Raw genomic sequence first — 27,384 nt, forward strand, 5'->3', positions numbered from 1 at the left:
CATCCTTCTTCCCCCTTCCCTCCCATCACTCCTCCTCTTCCATCTCCCTAATTGCTTCTTTTCTTAGCCTGTGCGTGCTGCTCAGTGTGCTGCTCAGCTCAACCAGGCAGCTCTTCACATCTCACTGACTCCCAGGCATGAGTCCAGCATCACACCACAGGGCACATGTCCTGCCTCCCTGCTGGAGCAGCACCCAGCCTCTGCTGCTGCGCTTTCCCCAGCAAAATGCCCATCAGAGCAGCCTCCCATCCCCTTCCCTCTGTCCTTTGAAATATCTTTAACGTAAGGGTACCTCAACTGCTTCCATCTCCTAACTCAAGAGAATCCAGGAAGTGGAGGAGAAGGCTTCAGTGCTGAAACAGTAACTGCTATGGGTTTGGGTTTTTTACCGAAGATATATATATGTGTGTGTATATATTTACAATGGGCCACTCTCTGAAATTAGAAACAAAAATAATTTGAGGGGTTTTCTGGCTCTAGTTTGCATTACTTGGTTAAAAATTATCTTGGGGTTTGTATTTTTTTCACCAAACTCCAATCCTGCCAGAGAACTGGTAAAAATTTTCAAACCCTTATGCTCCATTCTCAGCTGTCCCCCAGGCACAATGGGGTCTAGCTAGATAGATGGAGGGTCCTCACTTACTATTATGATTTAGGGCTGCAGATACCAATAATACCCTGTTGACTGCAGTGGAGATGCAGTAGCAATGCAGTGGGAAGTACCTCCAGCCCCCAGAAGACAGGCATAGCAAAAGCAGCTTCTGGTGGCTCCAGGTGATGAATCCAAACTCCTGCAGCTCCCACTACCCCCTTCTGCAGCACTACGTTTCTGCCACTTGAAATGAGAGGCGGCAAGGAACAGAATGTGAATTTTATTCGGGAGTTACAACCTGGTGTCCTCAGGCACAGCAGTGAAGCCAACACCCCGCTCCCCAAGACAGGGATCACCACATCAGATGCCAGCGTGTTCTGGATACACATCCATCTCCTCACCCTGCTGACACAGGGCTGCTCTGGGAGACAGGCAGGGAGGCACCAAGGATGTGATGCCCAGCACAGGGACACCCCACGAGCAGTGCAGGTGGCACAGAAAAGAGCAGTTTGCCCTATGGCCACAAGCCCTGACCTGCAACAGCAAAAGGACAAGGGGTAGTCCTTCTGATGCTGCCACCACCTCGGGGCCACGGTTGCACTCAGGGTGTTGAGGAAGGGCCCGCAAACTGCAATGGCTTATCACTGATGTCCCCAGCAGGGGCCACTGTGACATTAAGGAAAGCCAGCCTGCTAAGCATCGGGGAGGGGTGGGGGGGGGGGCTAGGCACCTAGCCCCTACAGCAGCCATGGGGCTTCATGCAGCATCTGCCTTCCTCCAGGGATGGAGGCTGAGGTCTCCGAGGTCAGTTTGTAAAATAGGGTGAAGGAGACTGGGGGGGGGGGGGGGTGTCACCATAGGGCAGAGGGTCGCCGTATGCTGCAGTACAAAAATAAGGATATAAACAAGAAATGAAAAGTCTGGAATGCAGTGCTGGGATCACATCCTCAGACCTCTGGCTTGTAACAGCTAGAGAATAGAAAGAGAGAAACAAAATCAGTGGCAGGGAAAAAATGAGATTGAGCATAGAGAGAAGAGTGAGAAACAGGAAAATGGAAATTACAGTGGAAATAATAACAGAATCAAAATAAAAGAGATGAGAAGTGAGGGTGGGAGAACAGAGAAAATGAAGGACAGGTACATGTGATTTACATTGACTTTTAAGAGAGTAACAGGTCCCATAGCCATGGACAAGGAGGTTCTTGAACAGGAGAGAGAAATGTCAACCAGCTAACAAGTGCCCTCCACCAGGATGGAGAGTGGCACTTAGCACCTCCGGTTTAACAAGAGTCCCGTGGTTTTCCAGTATGAGAGCAGAATCCTCCTTTTAAAGCATTCTGTACCCAGCCCCACGCATGCCAGTAAGACAGCCTCCTTGAGCAGGAGGCAGAGCAGAGGCTCATTTTGCACACAGCTGTAAGAGCATCTGAAGAGGGGACTATCTGCTTCTGCTCTGCCTTCACCACCCTCTCCCACTGCACTCTTATCCTGCCAAAGGCCATGGGGTTTTGAAAAGTCCAGGGAAGTGAGAGCAGGGAGAGAAAAATAAAAGGCTCCCTTCTGCAAACTGCTTTTGGGCTGGCAGGCAGAGGAGCTGCAGGCAGCAGCCTGGAGAAGCAATCTGGCATGCGTGTCAGGCAGACACGCGGCAGACTTCCCCCCCCCCCCCCCCCCCGCCCCAGTTTGCATCCATTCCCACCAACTCTGCTCTCCTTTCTGCTGTAGAGCCTCTGGTCCAGAGCGGTAGGGCCTGCTTGGCAGGTAAAGACACACATAGGATGAGAATTGGAAAAGCTTCCTTAGAGATGAGTCAACCTCCCCTCCCTCCTTCCCCTCCCCAAGCTCTACAAACCAGGGCCATACCCACAGGAGGGAAGTGAGTCACTCATGCAGAGCTCAGGCTGGCGGGAGCTGAGAGTGCAGACAGGTAACATACCTGCAGAGGAGGAAAAGTGAGGAGCAGAGAGAAACAGGGTCGAGAGCAGGGAATACTTTGAGCCCTGGCAAGCAAAGGATGCTAAGGGAAGGATGCTGGAGAGTGGGACAGGGTGGGAGGGAGGTGACAGTGCTGGGATGGACAAGGAAGGGAGCAGGAAGGATGGTCAGAAGGAAGAAGGAGCTCAGAGCAATCCTGAACAGGTGTACAGTCTGCAAATAAAAGTATAACCATAAATAAACCCAGCAGTTTCAAATACAAAGCAGCAGCCACAGTAACAGCTCTCCTTGGTCAGCTTTGTCTCCCGAGAACTCCTGCTCCTTGAAAGGACTTCCCCATGCCCCACACCTGCCCTAGTCCTTCCCTGCTGCTGGCTGTGAGCTCTCACCAGAAAGGTGGATGGGTCTATGCTGGGGGTTATTTTTATCATTTTCCTCAAGGATTTGCTGCACCTTTCTCCTCTGCTTCTGCTTCTGCCTCTGCCTCCTCCTCCACATCCTGCTCTTCCTCCTCCAGGTCCTCCTCTGTGCTCTGTGGCCCAGCATGCAGGACAAAGGGAAAAAAGAGTGGATACTTGCAAGATGAGCCATGGCAGTTCTTTCTGACACACAAGGGAATAAAGCAATGGTCATGACACTGAAATAAAAAGGGACTTTTCCCCATGGCCAAGACAGCTCTGGGTCAGGGAGCATAGAGATTTGTCTTCCTCCGGAGCATCACATCAGGGCTATCTAACCCACTTACAAGTGCTGTGATCCCACTGCCAAAAAATCACCACTAGTCACTAGTGGTCCTTCCTGTATCCTAGATAACTACAGCATGTCATGCACTGCCACATGTTTCTGTCCTTCCTTCAAAAGGGGAACAGATGATTTCCTGTCTCTTAGGCTGGGACTCAGCAAAAGGAAAGAGAACACTGCAAAACCTTTAGGGAAATCACACTCCACAGGCAGAGTAACACACATAGCATGGTCATGAGGAGGCATGAGGGGGATGTTAGAGTAGCATGAGAGTGCTAGGGTCACTTGCTAAAGCCATTTGCCACACACAGCCAGACACCACCACTCTTAACTCACATTCTTTTTGGGCAATGTGTATAATGCTACAGCGCTGAACACCAGGACAAGCCCCTCTATTCCTCCACTGAGGCGCCCCACAGTCACAGTGGAGAGAAGAAAGAAAGAGGGAGCAAACAAGTAAAGGATGTCATAGGCAAAAGGAGCAGGGCCATAGAAATGTTGGTCTCACCTTGGCTTTGTGGCTGGGCTCAGAGCTCAGGCCACTGGGAGAGTTGTACAGCTCTTTGGAGACCACGCACAGGAACTCTGTCTGATCCTCATTCCCGTAATTATAGGATGAACCAATGTTCACAAGCTAGAAAAGACAAGAGCAAGAATCACAAGCACATGTTATTGCAAACATCCAATCCACCTGGGGAGCAAGGCAGAAAGCCCACCAAGTAGCATGGAGTCCAGTTCACACCCCCAACAGAAAGACCAGGAGAGGAGTCAGTCAGGATGCAAAACAGCTTAATGTCATAGAGCATCCTCCAAACCTCTAAAGAAGGGGCAAAACAGAGCCACTGTTGATAGTACCATCAATGACTGACCCAACAATCTCAGAGAAGAAAGGTGCCTTGCCTGTGTACTGTATGGTATCCACGATCTTTTCCCCAAAAGGCAACTGCTTCCCACCCTCCTCTACCTTCTCCATACCTGCTCAAAGCGCCACCCATCTGACATAGTGGAAACCATCTGAGTGAGCTCCTCTTCCTGGCACTGTAGCACACGGTAGACATGTTTAGGAGGTACCTGACAGCAAAATTGCAGGGCATGTTGACAACAGTGAGATGATAAAGGCTGTTGCCCTCCTGCAGAATGAAGTGGTAGTACCCCTGCTCAACAGATCTTTCCTCTTCCCCATGTCCCAACTTAAAGAGGAGTGAAACCACAACCCAACTTTCTACTATGCTATCACGGGGAGCAAGAATAACATTTCTAGAGAGGAGGGACTGAGCTGAGTGCTTCCTGCATTGTTCCCAGAAGATACTGGGATCTTCTGATAGGGAGTTTGCATTTGTTGTTACAAAGCCATTTATGCAAATGCCACAGATGCTGATGGGGTTTTGAGAACACGAAGTGACTGTGTTGCTGGAGGCTTGCAACCTGAGGCAGACATGATGAAAAGTGAGGTATCAGCCAAAACTCCCAGAAGATGGATTTTAAAAGGTTATTGAGCAAGACAAGGTGTGATTGTGCCATAGGTTTGATTCCTTGTGCCTCACTGTCTGCATCCAACTTTTCCACAGACATATCTTCACCTGTTCCTTCCAGGTTTCTCTACAGGTATCCCCATTCTTTTCACTGTGATTATACTCCCAGGACTCCCAGCACCAGAGCCTTCCTCCACATGACATCTTTACTCTTCTCACTAACATTCTTAGATATCCTACAGCAACCAACTGCCTTCTTCCAAATGGTAAAGGAGCTGATTTGCTTTCAAGAGCTATACCCAGCACTACTTCAGGAGATGCAAAACAAGCCTGTAACTTGTTTATTGCAATTAAAAATTATGATAGCTTGTTCCCTAAAATATTTTGTTATGTAGACATTTGCACACAAATGTAAATTAGTTGCTTCTTACCATTCCTTGCTGCTTCTTCCAGGCCTGCTCTCCCTCTAGACTCAACTCTCCTTTTACACATGCCCTTCTTTGCCCACCCGACACTATCTATTCCTTTGCCATTTCTCTCCATACCTGAGTTACTGTGTAGTCCTTCTCCTCCAGTCGGTCCTTGATTATTCGGATTAAAGGACCAATGTTATAGAACTCAGCTTCTTCTAGCACACCTGAGAAAGACAGGACCACAAAACTCAACAGCCCATCTTTGGCTTTTGGCTTGCAATAGATCAGTTTTGAGCTTCCCAAGATCCTTAGGGAGAAATGACGCTGCAGCCTCGCTTTTCAACAAGTTTCTGTTGCTTGAAACTCTTACTGAAAAGAACAGAACCCTGTCTCTCTGCATTGCATCTCTAATATTCACCCTAATTCCTTATGCTGCCTGATATTACAGAAACAGGTACTGCCAGTGAAGGCTTGTGCAGAGAACTGCTAATACTTTTTCCAGGTAACTGGCCAAACAATGTAGGTTCCAGCCTCTCTAGATGACCACTAATTATCACCTTGTTCGGCCCCTCTCCTAAAGGCAGAGAGCTACAACTTATTCTGGTGCTGTCACTAAAAGACAACCTCAGAACTGTGTTTATTATAATTCTGTACATTTCCTAGATATATTTTTGGACTTCCAACTCATAAAATGACCCTGAAGAAAACTTTTCTTGCATTAGGTAAAAATACTAAGAGAGAGAGGCAAGAAGACTAATCAACATGCAGAAACTGTGCTTGGCAAGGGCTGAACAGCACAGCCTGACTTTGCACTCGGCTCCTTATTAGACCATAGCATCCAACAAAATAACGAGGCATCAGGGACTGCTGGCTGGTAACACCATGATGTTACTGAGTTACCCGTTGGACCTCCTGTAAACCTAAAACAAGAGATGCTTTTTGTCTGGCTTGCTCCACTGGAATTGCTGCAGCCCATGACCCATCACAGTACTAGTAGCATACATTGCATATCATTGATTAACGGTCTTTATTACAGTCAGTAGAGGAGAGAGGCTTGGCTTTGGTCTTCTGGGGGTTCATTCCTTATTAGAAATGTTCAAGCATTAATAGAAAACTTAGTCATGGGGTCTTGTTAAAAGTGGATCAGAAACAAGTAAAAAATGGCTTATTGAGACTGAGAGATCTTGCCTATTTCAGTCTTGGTGGCATCTCTGCTGAATGAACAGTCACAAAGCCACAACACCTGTAGGACACCTTCCTCACCTACTCCAAACCCCTTTAGAATAGGAAACATTGGTATGCTTTCCAAGAGCTGCAGAGATAGCCATCTCAAATCCCCTCATATCAACCTCCAGAAAGAGAATGAGAGACAACAAGATCAACAACAAGGGCTATTGTGTCCTGACTGCAGCAGCGATGTTAGGTGGGAAGCTTATGAGCTCCAAGACTCACCCTCTTCAGCCATATCTTTATCCAGAACCAGCTTCCCATGACGGAGGAAATTCAGTATTGGTCCAAAGTAAGTGGGGTCCCGGTCTATTAGGTATGCACCAGTCTCATCCTAGCAACAGAGATGGACCACGAGGAGAAAGAAAACATGGGAAACTTGTAACCAACCCTCAAATACTCCAAACTATAAGAAAAAATACAAACCTAAGCAAAAAAAAGTCCACTATTTCTAAGACTCTTCAAAAACCATGGGCCACTGACAGTCCCTACCCAAGTCAGCCCAGCTTAGTTTGTAACTCCTCCATTTGTATGTTTAATGGGCCCACCTCAGCATGAACCAACTGAGCTGAGAAAGCCAAAACAACAGCCCTCAGTCTCCTTCTGCAACTGTGCATACAGGCTTGGTGTGAGGGAGCAGAGAGGTCCTTTACAGGGGACAAGGCCGAGGCAGGCAGATACAGCTGGGAGCTAGATACAGGGAATATGGGGTGATGGCGAGGCAGGAGAGCAGGGGTGGAGGGATGTCTTCTCTTTTCCCCAGCTCCAGAAAGACAGGTAAAAGGCTACAACACAGTGGGATCTGGGGAGGGGAAATCCTTCCCAGGAGATGGGGGGAGAAAGAGCAGGCATTTTTCACTCAGCTACTCCTGCAGCTCTCAGAGTCTGCCTCCATCCCTGCATCCCTCCAGCCCTCCCCATGCTGTGGGGTACAGTGCGGGAGGCAACCCAGCTGCCTTACCCGGTCCGACTGCAGCTCCTCGCCCTGGCACAAGCGACACAGGAAAGATTTCTGCTCCCGACACAGGGTCTGCCTGGTGGTGAGGAAGACTGTGCCCCCCACATTGAGCCTCACCCACTTGGCATGAGTGCCAGTGGGTGGTGGGATGCTCCAGGTGCAGCTTAGCCCCACGGCATCCTGCGTGTCCTCCCCGCCCTCCATCCTCATCCTCACACACCCCACACCCCCCCCCAAGCATGCAGGGACTGCCGCAGGTGCTGTCTCCCGGAGAATGCCGGGATCTGTAGTTTATCCACCTCTCCCTCCGCAGTAGCCGTGTTTCCCTGGGGCCAGAGTCCTCTCTGTGACTGCCAAGGGAGTCCTGAGGGCAGAAAGGATGCTCTGTGCTGGAGGATATCACTGCGGCTATAATGGGTGGGCAAAACCACAGCTCCACAGCACTGACTCTCCCTCGCTTTTCTCCTATTCCCATTATCACTAAGCAAGGGCTGCCAGCACTTAGGCGCTGCAGGTTGTTATGCAAAAATCGTCAGCATCTATTTCCACAGATATCCTCTCTGGCTCATTAAAAGGTTCTGGGAACTGTAGTTTGCATGGACATGCACAAAAGGGTTCTGGGAATTGTAGTTTTCCTATGCTTCCATCCCTGCAACTAGGACGTTGTAATGAAGGGGGCTGCACTGTACTACATGACCCCAGCCCTGCGCCTAGCAATCTGCCTGCTTCCAGTCGTGGGTCTTGCCTGAAAGCTTCCTTGGAGTCAGGCAGAACAACCTGCTCCCGGGCAGTCAGCAGATTAAGCCCATCAGCGCTGTACTGCACAGCTTTCCCTTCAGGGAACGTATTAGCTCAGGCTCCCAGCTCAGTACTGCATCAGTTGCCATGCTGTTCTTGCTGCAAGATGTGCAGACAGTTGCCTTCTTGTTAACATATGTATGGACATTTCTGGGAACTGTATCCTGGATCTGCATGAAGTGCTGGCAGGGGGCAGGGATAATTTGTCTTACAGCTCAGAAGAGTCGCTGACTCAGCAAACTCCTCCCGTTAGCACAAACCATGCCAGAGAGAGACCCCTTGCATCCTTCCCCTGTGCTCCTGACATCCTTGTTTGTGTCTGGGCAACAGAGAGCTCAGATTTTAACTGAGCTCTGTGTGTTTCACCTCTGCCCCAGGCACATATCACCCACTGAGGCTGATGTGCCAATACTGCCTTACCAAACCGAGCCCTCGCTCTGCCATTTACTCCTGCCTGAAGCTCAGCAACTCATGTCCCCTGGGACTCTGTTCTCTCCTTGGCACAACACAACCTGAATGAGCTCTCTCTCCAGCAGCTCTGCATTCCCCACTTCCACCTAAGCCCAGCCGTGCTTGCCAGCAGCTCGAGCATATTAGGAATGGATGGGAAAGGCTGATGTTCCAATTGAATGTGCCTCAAAACCTTTCTTCTCCTAAGCAAGTTTCTGGCTTTTCCTTGACAGTGCAATGCAGCACTGCAGAGACACCCTGGTGCCCTGCAGACACTTTATCTTGCACCTAGATCTTTGTGTCTTTTGAGCTGGGGTCTTACTGATGGGAGAGGGTGGGTAAAGAAACATTAAGTTTTACTCTCTTATTCTTTTCTTCTTGTCCTTCCCCCTTCCTTTACTTACAAATCTCTCCCCTTTATCATTACAGGACCTGAAGGCAGCACCACCCTTCCCCCAAATCACCCAGGACTTCCTACACAACAACAGTCTGTGTGTGTACTTTGCTCCTGCTGTGGAGGAGTGCAAAGGGGAGTAGGGGAAGAGAGGGTAACACGGAAAAGGTTTCAAGATCACTGACCTTCAGCTAATTTAGGCACAGGAACAATTTAGCTGCTGCAGGGTCTAAATTCAGATAACTCTGGATCTCCTTCAATTTATATCAGCAGCAGGCCAGCACTGGAGAGACTGAAAACATGGAGAGGATGAAAAATTATTTTTGCCTACTTATATGGAGCAGACCTTGTCCCAGATTAGTGTCCAGATCTTGGACCAGTTTCTACTGAGCAATGGTGTGTGTCAAAGATGCTCAGACTAACACTGACCTGAGCTGAAGCATCACACAGTGCAACCACAACTCTGGGATTGTTGCCCTTCTACTACTCGCTTGGAGTCAAACTATGGCAAACCTGAGGGCTCTCCATGCACTCTGGTGTGCAAGAGTTCCAGGACCTTGTCTGTGCTGGCTGCAGCTCCAGCAGAGAATTAGGGTGAGGACTGTGGCTCTCTGATATGAATGCAGTAGTTGAGGTGGCAGCCTGTAGCCCCTTATCTCCCCCTCCAAGAAATCTGCCCTCCCTCAGTTTTCTTCCTTCTTCTACCAAGGGTTCATACTGTCTCTCACAGCCCCTCAGTTTCTTGCTCCCCTTTAGGTCCATTTCTTGTTCTCAACACCTTCTTCCCCAACCTCTCCCATGCCAATGCTGCTCACAGGTCAGGGATGACCTGTATGCAGAGCACATTTTCTTTTGTCAACATCAGCCTCCAACTGTAGTCAGCACTTAAGTCTTGCTCAGGGCAGGGCCATGATGTGAAATGTTAGTTGGTAAATCTAAAGTAAGGAAAGAGGTCAAGGTACACCACTCCCATTCACGGAGCCTTCTTTTCTGCAACATGTAGCACAAAACTAATTGGAAACCCCCTTAGGCCAGAGTGCTCACCAGGGTACATTAAAATCCTTTTTAGGAGCAAGTTAATCTGTGATGAGTTACCAAATGAAATGCTATGATGACTTGATGGCATGGCCTAAATACAGGCCTGACTTGCACACCATCACCAGATACAGCTCTGAGATGCAACCAGCATGCCCTTGTTAAGGTCCATTAAAACAGAGCAATAAAATAGAGCATAAATAAATGTAAATAATCTAACGGCTGTTCTTCCAGCTTTGATGATACATACAAAGCACATGCACAAAAACAGAGAAAAGAGCAGGCCAGAGCTTATATTGGGCAGTGCAATTGTGTGATAATGCTGTACGGCCCTGGTGAGTACCCAGTTAAATGGCAGGGACATTGCACAGACTAGGGGCATGGAAAAAACTGGACAGCCACTGGGTAGAGAGGTGATGGGGCTGAAGAAGAAAGAGTGAAGGAAAACCAAACAGGGGAGCTCTTGGTTCAGCAGCCAACAGGTCTGCAGTACAAACCTGTAGAGATAGATACACACACACTGCAGAGCTCCATACATATATCGCAGCCTGACAAGTCAGCTGCATACATGACATACATGGTGTATCACTGACATTGCTCTTGTTGATGCACAAGTGGAGACCAGTATGAGGAGTGTTCCTCAGGGGTCAGTGTTGGGACCGATCCTGTTCAACATCTTTGTTGACGACATGGACAGTGGGATTGAGTGCACCCTTCTGCACATTTGATGATGATACCAAGCTCTGTGGTATGGTCAACATGCTGGAGGAAAGGGCTGCCATCCAGAGGGATGAAAGAGGGTAGATTTAGATTAGACATTAGGAAAAATTTCTACACTATGAGGGTGGTGAGGCACTAGCACAGGCTGCCCAGATAAGCTGTGGATGCTCCAACTCTGGCAGCTTTAAAGAATCCAAACCTTTCTATCATTCTTAGGGAATTGTTGCATTGTGCAGTGGGAGTGGGAGCAGGGATCACCCTCTGTTTGCCCAGACAGTGTCACCACTCTGGCAGGCTGGGAACACACATCTGGGATTAAACCTGTGCAATCATTTATGTAGTGAACATACTGTGGCATGAGGCACTGGAGAAGAAACCATCTCATCCCTCTTCTCTATAGAAAGTGCAGAAGGGAGAACACACAAAGCTCTGACGTTTTGCCATTATGCCAACAGTAAACTGGGCAAAGAAAATTCCTTACACTGGTCTTAGGGGTGGGAGGAAGACAGTTCACTTGTAACCAACAGAGCCCAGCTTGGCTGTCAGCTGAGCCAGGCACACTGGAGGAGGAAGAGAAAGGCCCCAAGGCATACATGCAAACTAATCTGTTTCTAATGCCTTGTGCTTTGTGCGGTCTGTGAGCTAAGTCTGTGTGTATATGTGCATCACTCAGCACGTCTGCTGGAAGAGTGCTAGGAGGAGGAGAGAGAACAGAACATAGCACCTGATTGTAAGCTAGGATCAGGAGAGATGAGAGGAACAAGAAAAGCCCCTGCAGGTAATAGCAATTACCATTGCTTATAGAGTTGTCATTAGTACAAAGTGACAGTGTGCTGGCAGAAAAAGGTCTGCTTTAGAATTTGGGAGTTTGTAGGGGAACAAAAGGTTCACTGGGAAGTGGAGTATGAAATAGTGCAACCTGACTACTAGGCAGCAGTAGGGAAGGAAGAGGAAAGCATGGGACAAAGAAGACTTGTGAGGAATAAAGGGCTGTGGGGATTACTTTTGGAGAACCACTTACCAGACTGCTCTTATGAAGTCCAAAACTGCTTCATGACAAGAGTACTGCAGATGGTCACATACACCAATAAACCATTAAAGAGTTTACATGATGGCCTCGGATTCTCAAATTCATATGAAGAGCTGTAAGATCTCCATTCTCAAGTTAGCCACAGATCAGTGTGACCCTCTTCTTACATTAGTGCTGGGGTTTAGGCTATTTTTTGGCCATTATGAGTCTTATCACACCAAAGATATGTTACTCCCCTTTCCATGTGGCAAATTTTCCACAAGAGAGTCATTTATGTTAGTGATTTGCATTTATATCCACTTTTCGCCTTCCCAGTTTCCAGTTCTTACAGGAAACCCACCCACTGAGTCAGGGACATAAAGATCTGCAGAACATTTACAGTCCCAGTGCAAGTCCCCTCAGCTGTTCCATATGTCCAGTAGCATCTGTTATGGCTCAAAATAGGTTTTGCAGTCTCCAGGCTTTGAAAACATTGTCTCAGTCTCCACAAAGTACCCAGTGTTTTGCCTGCAGCCTGACAACAGATCTCAACTAAAAGAAGGCAGAATATGTGAAGATACACTTGGACAGACTTTTGCTATGTGATGTAACAGGGTATACCCTAGAAAGACAAAGTATCTTGTGTGGAGGAAGTTCTCAATTTCTCCTCTGTGGAAGATTCAAGGCACAGCTAAGCATCTGGTAAAACATTTGCCAAAAGCTGGGAAACTGAAGAACCAATGGGATTTCGTGGTTCAAAATCCAGCCAGAAAGGCAGTTGTCTATTGCCAGCCTTGCACACGTACCAGAGAGGAGGAACAGCCCTGCTGGATGTCAACAAACCACACAATCATGATGTAGAGCAAGGGGAGAGGGAAATGTTCTCTGGGTGGATGGCTGGGCTACATTAGATACCTCCATGACACAGGACAGAAAAGCAGCTGTCTTGAGAGGAATCACAGTGATTCCCACTTACCCCAGGGACTGCTGGGGTCAGTGGGAAAAAAAGAAACACAGAGTTTTAACTGCATTACCAAATGTTCCGAAAGAGCAAAAGCCAGTGACTGTCAGAAATGACAACAAACTCTGAAAGAATATGTCAAATTTCTCTACTAATGAAATTTTCCTGGAGAATGGGCACTACTCTGTCTGTTTGTATATAGGAGCCTGAACACATTCACAAAGTTAGCCTTACCTTCCAAACAACACACAGAGTGTTAAAACCTTAATAACCAACTACGTGAAAGACTCTTAGTTAGCATTGATGTGGCTGATGGTTGGAGAAACCAGAATGCCTGGACTGAAAAGATGTCATAAGCCAGATCCTGCTGTAAGATCCCATACTAGATAGCACTGTCTGTGTGTCTTCTTAAAGCATCTTAAAAAGCAGCACCTGCCTTGCCCAGACTGGGAGGCCCCTCCACAGTTTTGCACCACTTGCTGTTCCCAGCCAGTGCTTATCCCTTTGTTTTCATGTCAACACCACACTTCAGCTTTAAAAGTTTCTTTTTAAGTGTTACTTAAGGTTGTAGTTACAGACTGCAATCAGATGTCCTACATGACATGCGGACTAGTTCTTCTCTTTCCCCTGCAGGAAAGAGTTGCTAGAGAATTACCCCACTTGGGATAACACAAAGTGTTGCTGACAGCCTTTAAGAACACAGTGATTGCCTGGGTGGAGAAATTCATAAAGCATGGGAGTGAAAACCTTTCCTTACCAGGAAGGAGAAGAAAATTAATTAAACCATAAATCAGAAAGTCTTAACAATTTGCAGGGCATGCTGTAACCTACAAAGGAAGCCCTTTTGGGAAATCTAAGCCTGAACTAAGTGGAAGCTGGCAAATATAAATGTTTATTATTTTATTCAGATCTGTGTCTGGCACTGTGTACTAAAGGGTCACTCATTTCAGACCCCTGCACACTTATACTGAACACTTGCTATAATGCCAGCCCCAAGTCCCTGAAGAGTTAGGTTGTTAGACTTGTAAGGTTGTTACGTTGTAAGTACAGAAACTGAATACTTTCAAGTCACTGAAGTGAGTAGAAAGAAGGGCCAAGCTTGACTCGTGAACAGGAAGAACAGAAGAAGAAATCACATGGACAGTGAAACACTAGCTCCACAGGAGGTGAGCAACAGTGGAGCTTGCATGCAAGGCAAGCCCAGTTTGTCAGGACTCTGGCCAACGCAGGTCAAAGGAAATGCAAATAAAGACTCTCCAATACGGAAGTATCCAATGGATAGGAGGGGACGCTGCAAATCTGTGACCATAAGCATTCACAGCATCACCTAGAAAGGATGACCCCATCATCCTCAGATGTCCACAGGTACCTGTTGCAATAGGTGCAGAATTTCTTTTCTCTCCCCCTCCCTTTTTTTTTAAGGGGAGAAAATCCTACATAGAACAAATTCTTGATACCCAGGGGGAATTTCAACTCTGAAACGTATGTCAAGGATTTTGGGGAAAAGGTACATGCCATTGTGGGCTGTTCCTCTGCAGGTCTTAGTTTCCTGAAGATTTTAAGGTTATATGGCAAGTGTCACGGAAAAAGCAGAAACACCCATGCAGTCCAATTTTCACCATGTGAGCTGGCAACCAGTCTGAAAAACAGAGCTGTGAGTGACTAACATGGAGTTTTAGGCCAAAAAGCCAATGAACAAGGAGTGAAAGGAGAAGAAGACAAAAGAGAGACACATGCCATTGTCTTTTCTGGGCCAAAGAGCTTGCTGAGGGCAAGAGACACAGTTCTACTCATGGAGACAAGGCAACATCTCATTAAAATCATCAGGACAAAGTGAGCCCATAAAAACAGAATTCCAGAAAAGGAATCACCCAAGCAAGTTACGTAAGTTCCATTCAACAGAAAGACCTTGAAACACATGTTTATTTACCCTTTTTAAATCCCAGGATGTTTTTTCTCAAGGGGAATTCTGGACCATGAGGGTGCAAAATTGGCTAAGTACACATTGCAGTTACAAGTCCAAGTGCAAGAAGACATCCCAACCAAGTATCTTACCTAAGTGCCAACCTGAAAGCCATATTTGCTCCTTTAATAGCTGTCCTTCCCCAAAGTTTTGCATTCAAAATGGCCATAAAGTACATGGATGGCTTCTAGAACAATGGCAGAGAGCAAGGAGGCACAGTTATAAAAGTATGACCATTCTGTGAGTGAACATGGTGCAATGTCCCAAGTCATGAGCTTGGCTTGACTGTTACTTCCCCATGCTACCACCAGCATTCTCTCCCTTCTATGTCATATGGTTAAAAAAGTTTGAGTGTCACAGAATGGCTGAGGTTGGAAGTGACCTTGGGAGGACAACTGGTTCACCCTACTTGCTCAAGCAGGGCCACCTAGAGCTGTGTCCTGGTTTCAGCTGTAATAGTTACTTTTTTGTTCTTATTAGCTGATGCAGTGCTGTTTTGGCTTTAGCCTGAGAACAACGCTGGTAACTCACAAATGTAGTTGTTGCTACGTAATGTCTACTCCAATCAAGGACTTTTCAGTCTCATGTGCTGCCAGTGAGGAAGGGCACAATAAGCCAGGAGCAAGCAGAGACAGGACACCTGACTCAAACCAGCCAAAGGGGTATTCCATACCATAGCACATCATGCCCAGTATATAAACGTGGGGGGAGTCACCTGGAAGTGACTGATCACTACTCAGGCTGGGCTGGGTATCAGTCTGTGGGTGATGAGCACTTGTGTTGTGCATCACTTGTGTTTATTGTTTGTGGGTTTTTTTCCCTTTCTCCTTTTAGTTTTATATTCTCTCCCCTTGTTATTTCCCTTATCATTAGTAGTAGTAGTAGTAGTTTTACCTTATACTTTAGCTATTGGACTGTTCTGAACTTGTAGGGTTTACATTCTTTCGATTCTCCTCCCCATCCCACCCAGAGTGGGGCAGGGAGGGAAGGAGGCAAAGGTGAGTGAACAGCTCCATGATTCTGAGTTACTGGCTGGGCTTAACCCACCAGAAACTGGCTGCTCAGGTCGTTTTAATGCTCCTAAGCAGCAGCAGTAGAATAAGGAGAAAGTGCCAAAACACCATCTGCCCATAATTGTACCCAAAACCATCACCTCAAGTTACTTAGCCAGGAATGCTAAACCCATCTTTTCCACATCCAGTTTCAAGGCAAATTAGCTGCAGAGCTGGGAGATGAAGCAGCTTATTACACTGTCTTCCCTTTTCCCTCAGAAATAATGTTTTCAGGCTGTGCCCGCATGTACCATTCCACCCAGGCCCCATCGTACACAGCAACATCTGGTTTGCCACAGAGGTATGCCCCCAGAGCCACATGGCAGGCAGTGACCCCAGAGCCACACGTGGCTACCAGTGGCTTCAAGAGGTCCACCTTCTTCTCCTGGAACAGACTACGGATCTGCTCAGGGGTCTTCTCTAAGCCAGACTCTGTCAAGAAATCGGTGAAGGGGATGCTTGTCGACCCAGGGACATGACCAGGCTCAATTCCTGGAGGAAAAGCAATACAGATAGGAATTAACCTCTACTGCCTGGGACAAATCTATTGCAAAACCCATTCTCCCTTTTACTGGGAGGAATATTTATTGTTTAGTGTATTCTGTTAAAACAAATACTTTTTTTTTTAAAAGCAAACCTTTGCTTTACTAGATGACCAATTACTCAGGAAGGACGGCTCTAACCTTCAGGTTACCACATAGACACAATCCTGTCAAGTTCTGTTCTTTGTCCACATCTTCCTGGCATCAGAGCAACCCACCCTAATATGACACTGGCTAAAGCACCTCCACAGGCCCTTCTGAAGAGAAGAGTAGCACCAGTACATGAAGAAACCAATGAATATTTTTCAGGTGCATGAAAGACATGTTCCTAACCCCAGCCCCTCATGAGAAAAAAATAAACTGCTTCCCCACTCCTGAATTTTCAAAGAGTAGCGCTTGCTATCAAAAGGAGAAGAGGACAGGAGGACACACTGCCTGAAGCCCCACCCCATAAAGGACAACCATATTTCCTTTCATGACTTCTACAGGAGTCAAACTGATGGGTACCTCATATGAAGCCCCTTTCTATTATGCCAATATCTCAGAAGGCGCATTACCATCTCGGGGCTCTGGCTCTACTCCCCGGAACCGTCCTGCAGCACGCGCATCCACTAGCTGGAAGCGGTGGGAATCCAAATTATCCAAGATGTCCTCATACGTTTTCACCAGGGACTTGTCCAAGGACGCATGGAACTCAGAGGGAGCTACCTGACTTTTCCCAGAGCTCAGTGCATTCCCCTCTCGCTGCCAGTTCTTCAGGCCACCATCCAGAAGGGAGACGGCTTCATGTCCAAAGGCCCGGAACATCCACCACACCCGGGGCGCTGAGAAGAGGCCTTGGTCGCTGCCATCATACACCACAACATGGGAATCATTCCCCACACCCAGCTTCCCCACATACTCAGCAAAGTCATCAGCTTTGGGCAGCATGTGGTCATAAGGTGAAGTACGGTCACTGCACTGGTCAATGTCAAAGAAAACTGCCCCAGGGATATGGCGCTCCTCGAATTCCCGCTTCGGGTCACGCTTCATCTTTGGCAAATACCAAGATGCATCCAAGATTCTCAAGGCCAGACCAGCTTGCTGGGACTTGATGGCTTCTGCAAGCCATTTTGCAGACACCAGAGCACGGTAGAGGAGTTGCTGCGACATTGCTCCTGAGTCCTGGCCAAGATTACCTGATTTCTGGGGTCTCCTTGAATTCACCACACTGCAAAATAAGGAAAAGCACAGATAAGAAACCAGCCTTACAAAAAGGAACTAGATGAAGATGCATTTTGGGAACAAAAACCTGTGTCTGCACTGAGGTGCTGGCTAAGCCTAGAGTAGTTTGAAATGCTCCAGTCCTGAAAAGAAGCTGCACAGAGCTCAGCCCTAACCCTGCCCCGAGCATGACCAGCCATGGTACAGCACTGCCCTCCACACATCCCCCATAGCCCACTTCAGCCCTCCAGCAACCATCAGGCAGCACTGACAGCAACAAGAGGGAAGTGGGGCAGTGCCTGGGGCAGCGCCAGGGCCCCTGATCGGAGGGGATCAAATGCCGCGGGCAGAGAAACAGCTTCACAAGGAGGGCACTCTGCTCCACCGTTGTCACCACAGAATCATAGACTCACAGAAGGGTTTGGGATGGAAAGGACCTTAAGATCATTTAGTTCCAACCCCTTGCCATAGACAAGTACACCTCACACTAGACCGTACTGCCCTTCCCAGAGCACACCTCCAGCCGAGCTCCGACCAGGGCCATGCCGCCCCTCACGCAGGCTGGACCCCCGCCGAGACTCCTCCGGCCCCGGACACCCTCAACCCCAGCGGCGGCGGGGCCGGGGTTCCCTCCCCGCAGCAGGGGTGAAGGAGCGGGACCAGCCCACCACACGGCCCCATACCTCCGTGCTAGGCCTCAGCCGAACAGCGCCAGTCCTCAGTCCCCCCCAGCCATGGCCGCCACCGGGAGGCGGGAGCCGGTACCCTCCCAGCGGGCCGGTCCCGGGCGGTGCCACCCGGCCCCGCACCGCCCCTCGACCCGCGTCCCTCTGCCGCCGCCATTTTGTGCGTGAGTCCCCGCTAGCGGCGCCCCCTCCTGGCTTCGCCGGTCCGAGATGGCGCCGCAGGTCCTCAGCCGGCCGCTGGTCACGGCCAAATGGCTCTCGGAGGCCGTGCGGGCCGGCCGGGTCGGGCCGAGCCTGCGGGTGCTGGACGCCTCCTGGTACCCGCTGCAGGAGCGAGACGCCCGGCAGGAGTTCAAGGAGAGGCACATCCCCGGCGCGTCCTTCTTTGACATCGAGGTGTGCCGGGATAAGTCCTCCCCTTACGACTTCATGCTGCCCAGCGCATCCCACTTCGCCGATTACGTGGGGCACCTGGGGGTCAGTAACAGCACCCATGTGGTGGTGTATGACGGGGACGAGCTGGGCACCTTCTATGCCCCCCGTGCCTGGTGGATGTTCCGGGTGTTCGGGCACAAGGAGGTCTCAGTGCTGAATGGTGGTTTCAAGAACTGGGTGAAGGAGGGTCATCCCGTCACAGCAGAGGTCAGCCAGCCCACCCCGGCTGTCTTTAAGGCCAAGCTGAACACGAGCCTGCTGAAGACCTTTGAGGAGATGATACAGAATGTGGGGTCCCTGCAGTTCCAGGTGGTGGATTCCCGTCCTGAGGGCCGGTTCCTGGGGACCGAGCTGGACCAAGGTAATGGAGGTGGCAACAACGCCTGCCCTGCTCACCAAAGCGGGATGGATGAGTGTTGATAGGAGCCTGGGCATAGCAACTCCTCCCAGCCAGCAAATGGATTTTGCTAATGAACAGGCATGCCTTAGGCTAACTTTGTTGATTTACCTGAAGGGATCCATAGTCGGGCATTCAGATGCCAGTGCCCCCACAGAATGCTTTCCTTGTGGTTGGTTTTAAAGCTGGAGGAGGAAACAGCAGAAAAGGCCTGCAGTCAGTTGGCTCCAGGATCCCCCAATCCACACCCTGCAGAAGTAATCAGGCAGAATGCAACCACAGGAGGCAAGAGCTCCCAGAGTGTGTTCGGTGTCCTGTCTCACACCAGCACACATGCATAAATGATCAGTATTCATATAGGTACCTCTCACCACAATGAATGCAGCAGCAAAACTCCAGGCTTTGGCAAGACAGTAGCACAAAGGACTTTGTCCTTCTTGCTCTGATTCCCAGCAAATAGAGAACTTGCTTGAGCTGCTCTTTGACCTTTTGCTTTAGTAAGAAAAGCCCCAAATCTTTACCAAATGTATGGACTGTCAAGGTCTCTGTTTTGGCTGCCTCAAGAAGCCAGAACAAAAATTGGTTTTATTACCTGGGTCAAACACTGGACATGGAAGCAGCAGGGGTGGGAGAAGTTCTCTGCAAGGGGGACAGCTGGTACGGCAGTGTGCCTGGAATGAAATTGAAGTTGGTTGTTAAAGGAGGTCATTACTGTGTAATTTAAGCCTTGGTATATCCCAGAATAGCCTCCCCTCTGAAAGGAAATCACAGAGATAGCTTAAAAAAACAAAGAAAAAACCAAAAAAAAACAAACCCAGAGTTTCCAAAACGAAGCACAGAAAAGCTCAATGAGAGTTGTTGGGTCTGAGTCGAGCTCCATGCTGCAGGAGCAGCAGTCCTTAGGCAGGGCTGCGCTGCCTTGCAGGTTGGTTGTCATTCAGTTCTGGCTGTTATCTTACATGCATGCAGCTCTACAGCCTAAAATAATTACCATGTCCAAGCCTCAGGTTCATTTGGCTGTAAATGGCTTAGTACACGTGGTTTGCATAAGTGTCTACAGTGAGCCCCCCCCCCCCCAACCACACTCAACCTGTGCAAGACAATGGAAGCTAAAAGAGGTAATGGGAGTGACAGAGGAGACTGTTGCAGGGAGAGAGGGGTTAGGCTTATCACTCATTCTGTTTCTTTGTCTACTGCAACCCATCAAAGTGAAAGTTGAAATTTAACCTCAAGTCACGAATAAAACATTCCTCGCTAAGAGCTGCTGGATTTTGCATTCTCTTTCCCAAAGCAGGAGCTCTCACCAGGTGACAAACACTGCAGCCCCTGACAGCTTCTAGAAAACAGATTTTTCTTTTGAAATGAGTCAGCATGGAACAGTTTATTTGTGGTGGTCCAGTTTTGCTTCCCACAGCAGATCCAACAGGATAAGCATTCCAGCTGCAGCTACTTGTTCCAGAGGAGCTTGACAGCATTCTGAACCAGGCTAGCCAATAGTTATGCTGCAGCCAACAGTGGGTAGAAGGGAGAGCTTATACCTAAAAGAGCAATTCGAAATCGATGCTGATTAATTACAGGGGTCATCCAATTGGAGGAGAAACCTTGCCCACAATTTAGAGAAGAAGAATGGTCTTGAGGTTAAGGAACTTGCTGCGTTCTCAGGTGATTTCAGTTTAATTATTGCCTCAGCTCTTGACTTCCTAATTAAGTCAATTAATCTCTCCAGTTCCATGAACTCCATCTCTGGAAGAGGCTAAGAGGCTAATTTCAGCTGACTCTTTTGCCTCTTTAGTTTTTTGGTTCCCTGTGGTAAGAATCAGTTGTCTCTCTTTTATTTTTATGCAGCGGATACCTTGCCGGGATTTAGACCTAGAGTTTAAAATAAGCCATAATACGTGGTCATTTTTTAGTTGCTGGGAGAGCTTTACTCAAGTTGACAGGGTGCAGAAAAATGCAGGTATTGCTCTGAATGAAAAAGCTTGGATGTTCATGCATGGTGTGCACAATAAGCCAATCAGATGTGCAGCTCTGACCTTTGCACTGAGTGGTTAAAGGTGTCCCTGCACGGGGTTCTGTGTTCCTGGAGGAACTAGTAACTCAAGCCTGCTCACCAGCTGTGATTCAGCAATGATCCAACCAGATTACTCAGGCACTGTAGGGTACATGTCTGTGTGACCAGCGTGAAGTGAGACAATCCCGGGCAATCCAGGGAACAGATGATAAAAGTAATTACATGATGGTTACCAGTGCTGACTCTCTCTGAGTGCTGGGCACTGAAAACAAAGGAACAAGAATTATAGGTGAAGAAATGCATACCAAAAAGTTGCGAATTTCTGAATTCTTTTGCAGACACCTGAGAGAAGAGGGGAAAGTAGCCAGGCAAGAAATCCATCCTGTAAAAAAAAAGCAAAGTCAAAGTCATTTCATGAGCTTCCCACTATTTTTCTTCTCATTCTCAGCCCTTAGATAGTCTTTGTCTCCCCTGCACATACAGAACTCTTTAGGTTTTGCCTGTTTTCCCAGATCTCATTCCTCCTTTCCCCAAACATAAGGCTTTTGCTCAGCTTGAACATTCAGTGGGAATGAGAAAGAAATGTTGCTGCTTCTTCCTTCTCTTCTTCAAGTGGAGTCTGCAGCTGGGAGTGGACTGGCTCTACTTTGACCGTGACTCAAAGCACAACATGGAGAGTGAGAGACTTTACCAAAGTCTGTTTCAACCCACAGGAACCTACAATCCAAAGCTGTCCATTCATGTGGCAAGGCAGACAAGCATCAGCTGCTAGAATTAGCACCGTGGCCCTACTGGTTTTTAGAGTTGAGTCTTCTGGCTGTATATGCACACAGTATTTTGACGTTGGTGGCAACGTGATCTGACTGCAAGGTCTCTCAGCTGGCCAGGACCAAGCTTAAAGTGTTCCTTCTGATGAGATTACGGTAGGTTAGTTGAGATCGCTGATGGTTCCTTTCAAGGCATGCTATTTGAATGGAAGGGAGAGATCAAAGGAGGCGACAGAGGAGGCATTTGGAAAGGAACTGCTAGCTGCAGCTAGCCAACTCCAAAACCACGGGGAATTAAATGTGGACAAGGCACATGTTTTATCTTTTTGACATTAAGAAATTCCATCTGAGCTTTCATTGTAAAGAGAAAGGCTAGAGAGAAGGAGCTGTAGTCATAGCTAGATAAATAGCCAACAAAAATGCCAACAAACGTTTAAGCAGAGAATCTTAACAGATGTGGAGAAGGGGATTAAACAGTGAAGAAGATAACATACTACAGGTTACAAATTATGAGGGAGGATTGCCAGAAGCCAAGCTGAGTGAGGCTTGGCAAAAGGAATTAAGACAAATAACAGAACCTGCTGGAGCAAAGCGAATAAAAAGAGAACAAGGAGAGAAAGAGTAAATAGGGTTGCTATGCAGTTAGCAGGTGTTCCAGATGAAAGATTATGTGTATGCAGCCTCAGAATTACAGAGTCTGTGCTACCTTTTTGGTTTAGTTTTCCCTCCTGAGGAGGAAGAAGCTCAAGAAGCTCTTTACTGTGAGGGTGGTGAGGCACTGGAATGGGTTGTCCAGGGAGGTTGTGAATGCTCCATCCCTGGCAGTGTTCAAGGCCAGGTTGGACAGAGCCTTGGGTGATATGGTTTAGTGTGAGGTGTCCCTGCCCATAGGAGGGGGGTTGGAACTAGATGACCTTAAGGTCCTTTTCAGCCATAAATATTTTATGATTCTATAAGTCTTCAGAGTAAAGGGAGAGGTGGCAAGAAGGGAAAAGAAGTGGAGATTATAATTTATAAAGAGGAAGTATAACCAAAATATATCCATGTGCTCAAATCTGTGATGTAGATGATCTCCATCCCAAATCCGTGTCAAAAATCAGTCACTTGACATTGCAACTCCATGAGGCAAGAATATATTTAATCAGAGGATGGTTCTGTAGGCCAGAAACTGACAAAGTTTGTGTTTGTATTTAGGATAAGAGGTACAGCATGACCTAGGCAGCTCTTGATCTGTTATCCTAACATGGATAGGTTGAAAGGTTTTTTTTTAAAAAAAAAAACAAACAAACAAGGAAAATTATTTTAAATTAAGGCAAAATTGAATAAAATACCTTGGTAAACTTGCACTGCAGCTAACGACTCTATTTCCTTGCCAACAGAATTGATTTGCCAGGTAAGAGAAATGGGAACATACATGCCTGGAAGTTATGTCTGATCTTTTCTTCCAGCCATTGAAAGCACCTTCAAGGTAGACTTGTTCCATTTGGACTTCATTAATACGTTGGGCATAATATTAGAGGGATAATTATTAATTCAATGTGAGAAAAAGGCAAATAGCACAAGTACTGTTAGTTTAAATTAGACTGAATGGGAGATAAGAGAGATAAGAATAGCTTGTGCTGAAAGCTGATCTGTGGGGCTAGAAGTTGCCAGCAGTCCCCATCATTATGCTTCTGTGTTTTATTTCATATTTTCTGAATCATCAAGGCACTGAAAATAGGGAGTTGCTACTGAAATATGCTGCTGGCAGAGCTTTGGGGAGGTTTAAATGATCACATGGGGAGTATTATGTGAGGTACCATCTGCAGTCATAGAATTGACAGGAGGTACAATGCTACAGAGGGCAAGGTTGGATGCTTAGTACCCTGAAATACCTTATTGCGTGTGTTTCTCTTACAAGCTGGAGACCCTACGTTTGGAAGCAATAGAATAGGGTAAGACTTGGATTGGATTAGTTGGCTGCAATGAACTCAAATATGATTTTGCCTTGGAAATAGCAGTTTTTAACCTCCTGTCTACCAGTTGAGATGCTAGGAAATGCCAGTTCCTTACCCAAAAGCCTGATGGTCAGCTAGAACTATTTCTGGGGTGGCTGAGGCAGAGAAAAGCCTGTGATTTCTTACTGGGTTTAGACTAAGGCTGTTGGGAGTGCTAAGTGCTCACTATCAGCATGTAGTAGTAGTAGTAGAGAAGGAGAAAAACTATTTCAGTCACAGGGCAATGTTAACTCAAGGTCAAATGATGTATGGACTGACTGTGATGAACTTAATGTTGGAAATTAATGTTCTTCCTCACGTGGTCAAGGAGGTGCCTCAGTGGGAAGTTTCATGGAAAGAATCCAAACTCGTTCTGGGAAGGGTGCTTTTATGAGAGAAAGCCTATAAAGTGATCACTGTAGTAGCTGGGAGCCAGGCTCTGTAATCCTAGGGTTCCTTCCTGGAGTTTCTGAGGGTGAATACATAAATCTGGTGTGGAGTATACTCTGTGGACGTGAGGCAGGAGCAGACGTGTCCTCTTGCCTGTTCAGATCCCAGATGCATCCATCCTTACCTTCCAGTCCTGTGTTTCTCTGCTCTTGTCCTAGAAATGAGCAAGCTAATAAACTTCCTCAACCACTCAGGAGCACTTTTTAGGCAGTCCAAGGGTTTGTGGTTGTGCAATGTCAGCTCTTTCTTTCAGCTGAACACCAACATACATGGGTAGATACATTTTCTACAGAATTCCTTATCTTTCACTCAGAGTGTGCAAGCACTGGTCTCTGACTCCAACAGACTTTTGAATTTCTGAAGCATGGAAGTCTCTCTATAGATCAAAGACAAAAACTCTGTAAAATGCGACTGTTCTTTTCAGATCTGCTCAGCTCCTAGTTAGGAGCTGTTTAAGGATGGTGAGAGTGTCACAACAGTCTCCAGTAAGACGACCTGTTTTAAGATGTGTGAACAGTCTAGAAAAGCAATCATGACCATGGGGCTTGCAACACTTAAGAACTAAATCGGTGGCTCAGCAAGCTTCTTTGAACCTACCCTTCTAGTTCAGCCCTAAGGACTTCTTGATCTTGGTACACTTCCCAGTGCCCCCGAGTGGTGTGAGAGCATTGTTCTACAGCTCACAGACTTGTGTGTATTGGGATGGTCTCCAGTACTGCAGCAGTCTTGCAGAAATCCCTTGCCAAATGACAGCATTGGGACCATTCATTCTTGTGGGAAGGTGGTAGCCTAACCTAGGCATGTAGTTCTCCAATAAGTTCTGCAGCCTGGGAACTGCAAACAAGGTTTTCTCCCACTCATTTGTATTATTTTTATTTCCCCTCTGTCATACAAACACTGTATTAATGAGCATGGATTTTGCAGTTCTCTGTACTGAAATGATGAACTGTTGTTTTCTGGAAATGGAGAAGATGTGGTAAAAGCATCGATCCAAAATACTGCCTTTTTTTGGTGTGTTGTTTGTTTGTTTTGTTTTTTATGTTAGTCCCTCCAGAAGTCAACAGTTTTTCTGTCCCACCTTCTCCCTGTAATGATAAAGACTTCTGAAGGATGCATGAGGTGACTAGTAGACAACAGTGCCAGGTTTCTAAGGTACTCTGGGAGAATGTATCAAGAGACAAAGATCCATCTGGAACAGGGAGACATATTGCTGACTCAGGGCAACTTTCATTGTCTTTAGGCCCTCAGTCTTTGTCCAGCAGAGCAAAAGTCCTCTCCTCAGTACCCCGTCAAAAACATTTTTTCCCTTATGGCATATCACTAAACTGCAGTGTCATTATGATGTGTCATGTCAATCTCCAGTTAGGTGTACTTTAATCATTTGACTGTGACCAAGGTTCCCTGCCCCAATCTCTCTCATCTCTTGAGATCAGTTACCCTGATGACTTAGGCAAGTGGAAAAATGTCAGTGAAAGGTTAGTGTTTATGTGACTTTCCTAGGGCTGTCTCATTAGAAGTTCAAACCTAGAAACAAAATTCCCTGAAATGCATTTTCAATATATTTCCTGCTCCAATGAGGCTTGATCCAGAGCCTCTCAAAGTCAGTGGAAAAGCTTCTACTCAGTGTTAACAGACTTCGGTTAAGCTTATAGTGACAGAGTGTGAATTTGAAGGGCGTGTTGAAAATCATATCCATCATGTTTTTATATCTGCTTCTTTATAAAAACCTTATTTTTCAGATACAACTTCCAGCTTGCCTGAAGTGCAGCAGCAGAAAAACAGAACCCATGTTGATTTCATTCATGGAGTGGATAAAAAGTGATACAAAATCCATATTCTCACTTCTGTGACCCCGTTTCCCTGGGATAACTGCCTCAGCAGTAATGTGGCTGACGTAAAGGTTGCTTTGCTTTTCTCAAGTATGATTTTAAGGAATAAACTGTGAACAGATAACTGATTTCATGAATTCCACATACAAGCCACACTTCCTGCTTCTGAAAGCTGTGTCACTACACTCTACTGGCATACTTGGGGAAGCTCAGAAATGCATTGCTGCATTGCTCTTTGCACAGATTGCTTAATGCCTCTATCAGGATTTTTTCTGTGGTGGTTCTTTGATTCTGGTCACATGTAGGGCTCTGATTCCTTCCTCTGCTTGCTGTCAAGGGGGAATTAGTTTGCAAATGATCTGGAGTCTTTGACTTCAGCAGAGTTGAGTAATCTTTGTCTTCCTCTTTTTCGCCCCATACTGTGCTGCATCTTCATCATCACCAGAAACAAATGACAATCTTCGAGAAAGTGGGAGTATCTGCAGTGGTGTCTCTTTAATGTCTATCTTGTAGGTGTCTTTCATCACCTACATTAATGTCTCCTTGCTCACGTTTCCTTTTCTTGTTCCCTTTTGTAGGGCTGGAATCTGGTCATATCCCTGGTGCGGTGAACATACCCTTCCAATCATTTCTAACAGAATCTGGCCATGAGAAGAGTATAGAGGAGATCCAAGAAATATTCCGTGAGAAGCAAGTGGATCTCTCAAAGCCCCTGGCAGCTACGTGCCGCAAAGGTGTCACGGCATGTCACATTGCCTTGGCAGCCTTCCTGTGTGGCAAGCGTGATGTGGCTGTTTACGATGGTTCCTGGTCAGAGTGGTTCCACCGTGCCCCACCTCGCTACAAGGTTTCTGAGATGAAGCGCAACAAGGCTTAAAGGGACACTTATTTCTTGGGCAATGAGACCTAGCAGCTGCCTCCAGCCCAGGGTACAGGGCAAGGGAGGAGGTGGAAGTAAAGAAAACACTTGCTGATTTGTATTTTGCTAGTTTTTTTAAGAATGATCAGTAGATTTCTATTGATCTTTCAGTATCTCACAATGAATAAAGTCTAATTCTAAGTTGATGCATCTGTGACTATTTCTAATTCTCTGTTGCCTGTGATCTGCTTGTACTGGGTGGGAAAAGCAGTGTAGTAACATGACAGAAAGCTGCACTCTTCCTTGCTTACTTAAAGATGTTCTCCAGTGGTGAGAGCCCAGGTCCATGGTAGACCAGAATGAATGAAAAATTTGGGGCTGAAATACAGCACAGGAAGCTCAAGCTGTGGTTCTGTCATTGGCTTTAGCCAGCCCACCACCTCCCTTTTTCTAATGTAAAAAACGGGCGCCTTCCTCTTCCTCTCTGATGAATGTCAGTGAGCTCATGT

General features: G+C 47.1%; 3 protein-coding genes across 3 annotated transcripts; 1 reads left to right on the plus strand and 2 right to left on the minus strand.

Annotated features, from left to right (window-relative positions):
- Positions 1–1,463: 1,463 nt before the first annotated feature.
- Positions 1,464–14,783, minus strand: KCTD17 (potassium channel tetramerization domain containing 17). The gene is made up of 8 exons (XM_005155229.2): positions 14,761–14,783; positions 7,342–7,549; positions 6,606–6,714; positions 5,286–5,377; positions 4,244–4,339; positions 3,777–3,902; positions 2,917–3,059; positions 1,464–1,561 (listed from the first exon to the last, which is right to left on the minus strand). The coding sequence occupies exons 1-7, from the start codon at positions 14,781–14,783 to the stop codon at positions 2,964–2,966; spliced, it is 750 nt and encodes a 249-aa protein (XP_005155286.2). The 3' UTR covers positions 1,464–1,561; positions 2,917–2,963.
- On the minus strand, positions 14,591–18,301 carry LOC101876175 (3-mercaptopyruvate sulfurtransferase). The gene is made up of 3 exons (XM_005150380.3): positions 18,149–18,301; positions 16,820–17,472; positions 14,591–16,212 (listed from the first exon to the last, which is right to left on the minus strand). The coding sequence occupies exons 2-3, from the start codon at positions 17,412–17,414 to the stop codon at positions 15,914–15,916; spliced, it is 894 nt and encodes a 297-aa protein (XP_005150437.1). The 5' UTR covers positions 17,415–17,472; positions 18,149–18,301; the 3' UTR covers positions 14,591–15,913.
- A 16-nt stretch (positions 18,302–18,317) lies between these two features.
- Positions 18,318–27,081, plus strand: LOC101876340 (thiosulfate sulfurtransferase). The gene is made up of 2 exons (XM_005150383.2): positions 18,318–18,947; positions 26,595–27,081. Exons 1-2 carry the CDS (start codon positions 18,362–18,364, stop codon positions 26,891–26,893), a joined length of 885 nt encoding a protein of 294 aa, XP_005150440.1. The 5' UTR covers positions 18,318–18,361; the 3' UTR covers positions 26,894–27,081.
- The last annotated feature ends 303 nt before the right edge of the window (positions 27,082–27,384 follow it).

This window comes from Melopsittacus undulatus, chromosome 5, assembly GCF_012275295.1.
Source record: "Melopsittacus undulatus isolate bMelUnd1 chromosome 5, bMelUnd1.mat.Z, whole genome shotgun sequence".
NCBI lineage: Eukaryota > Metazoa > Chordata > Aves > Psittaciformes > Psittaculidae > Melopsittacus > Melopsittacus undulatus.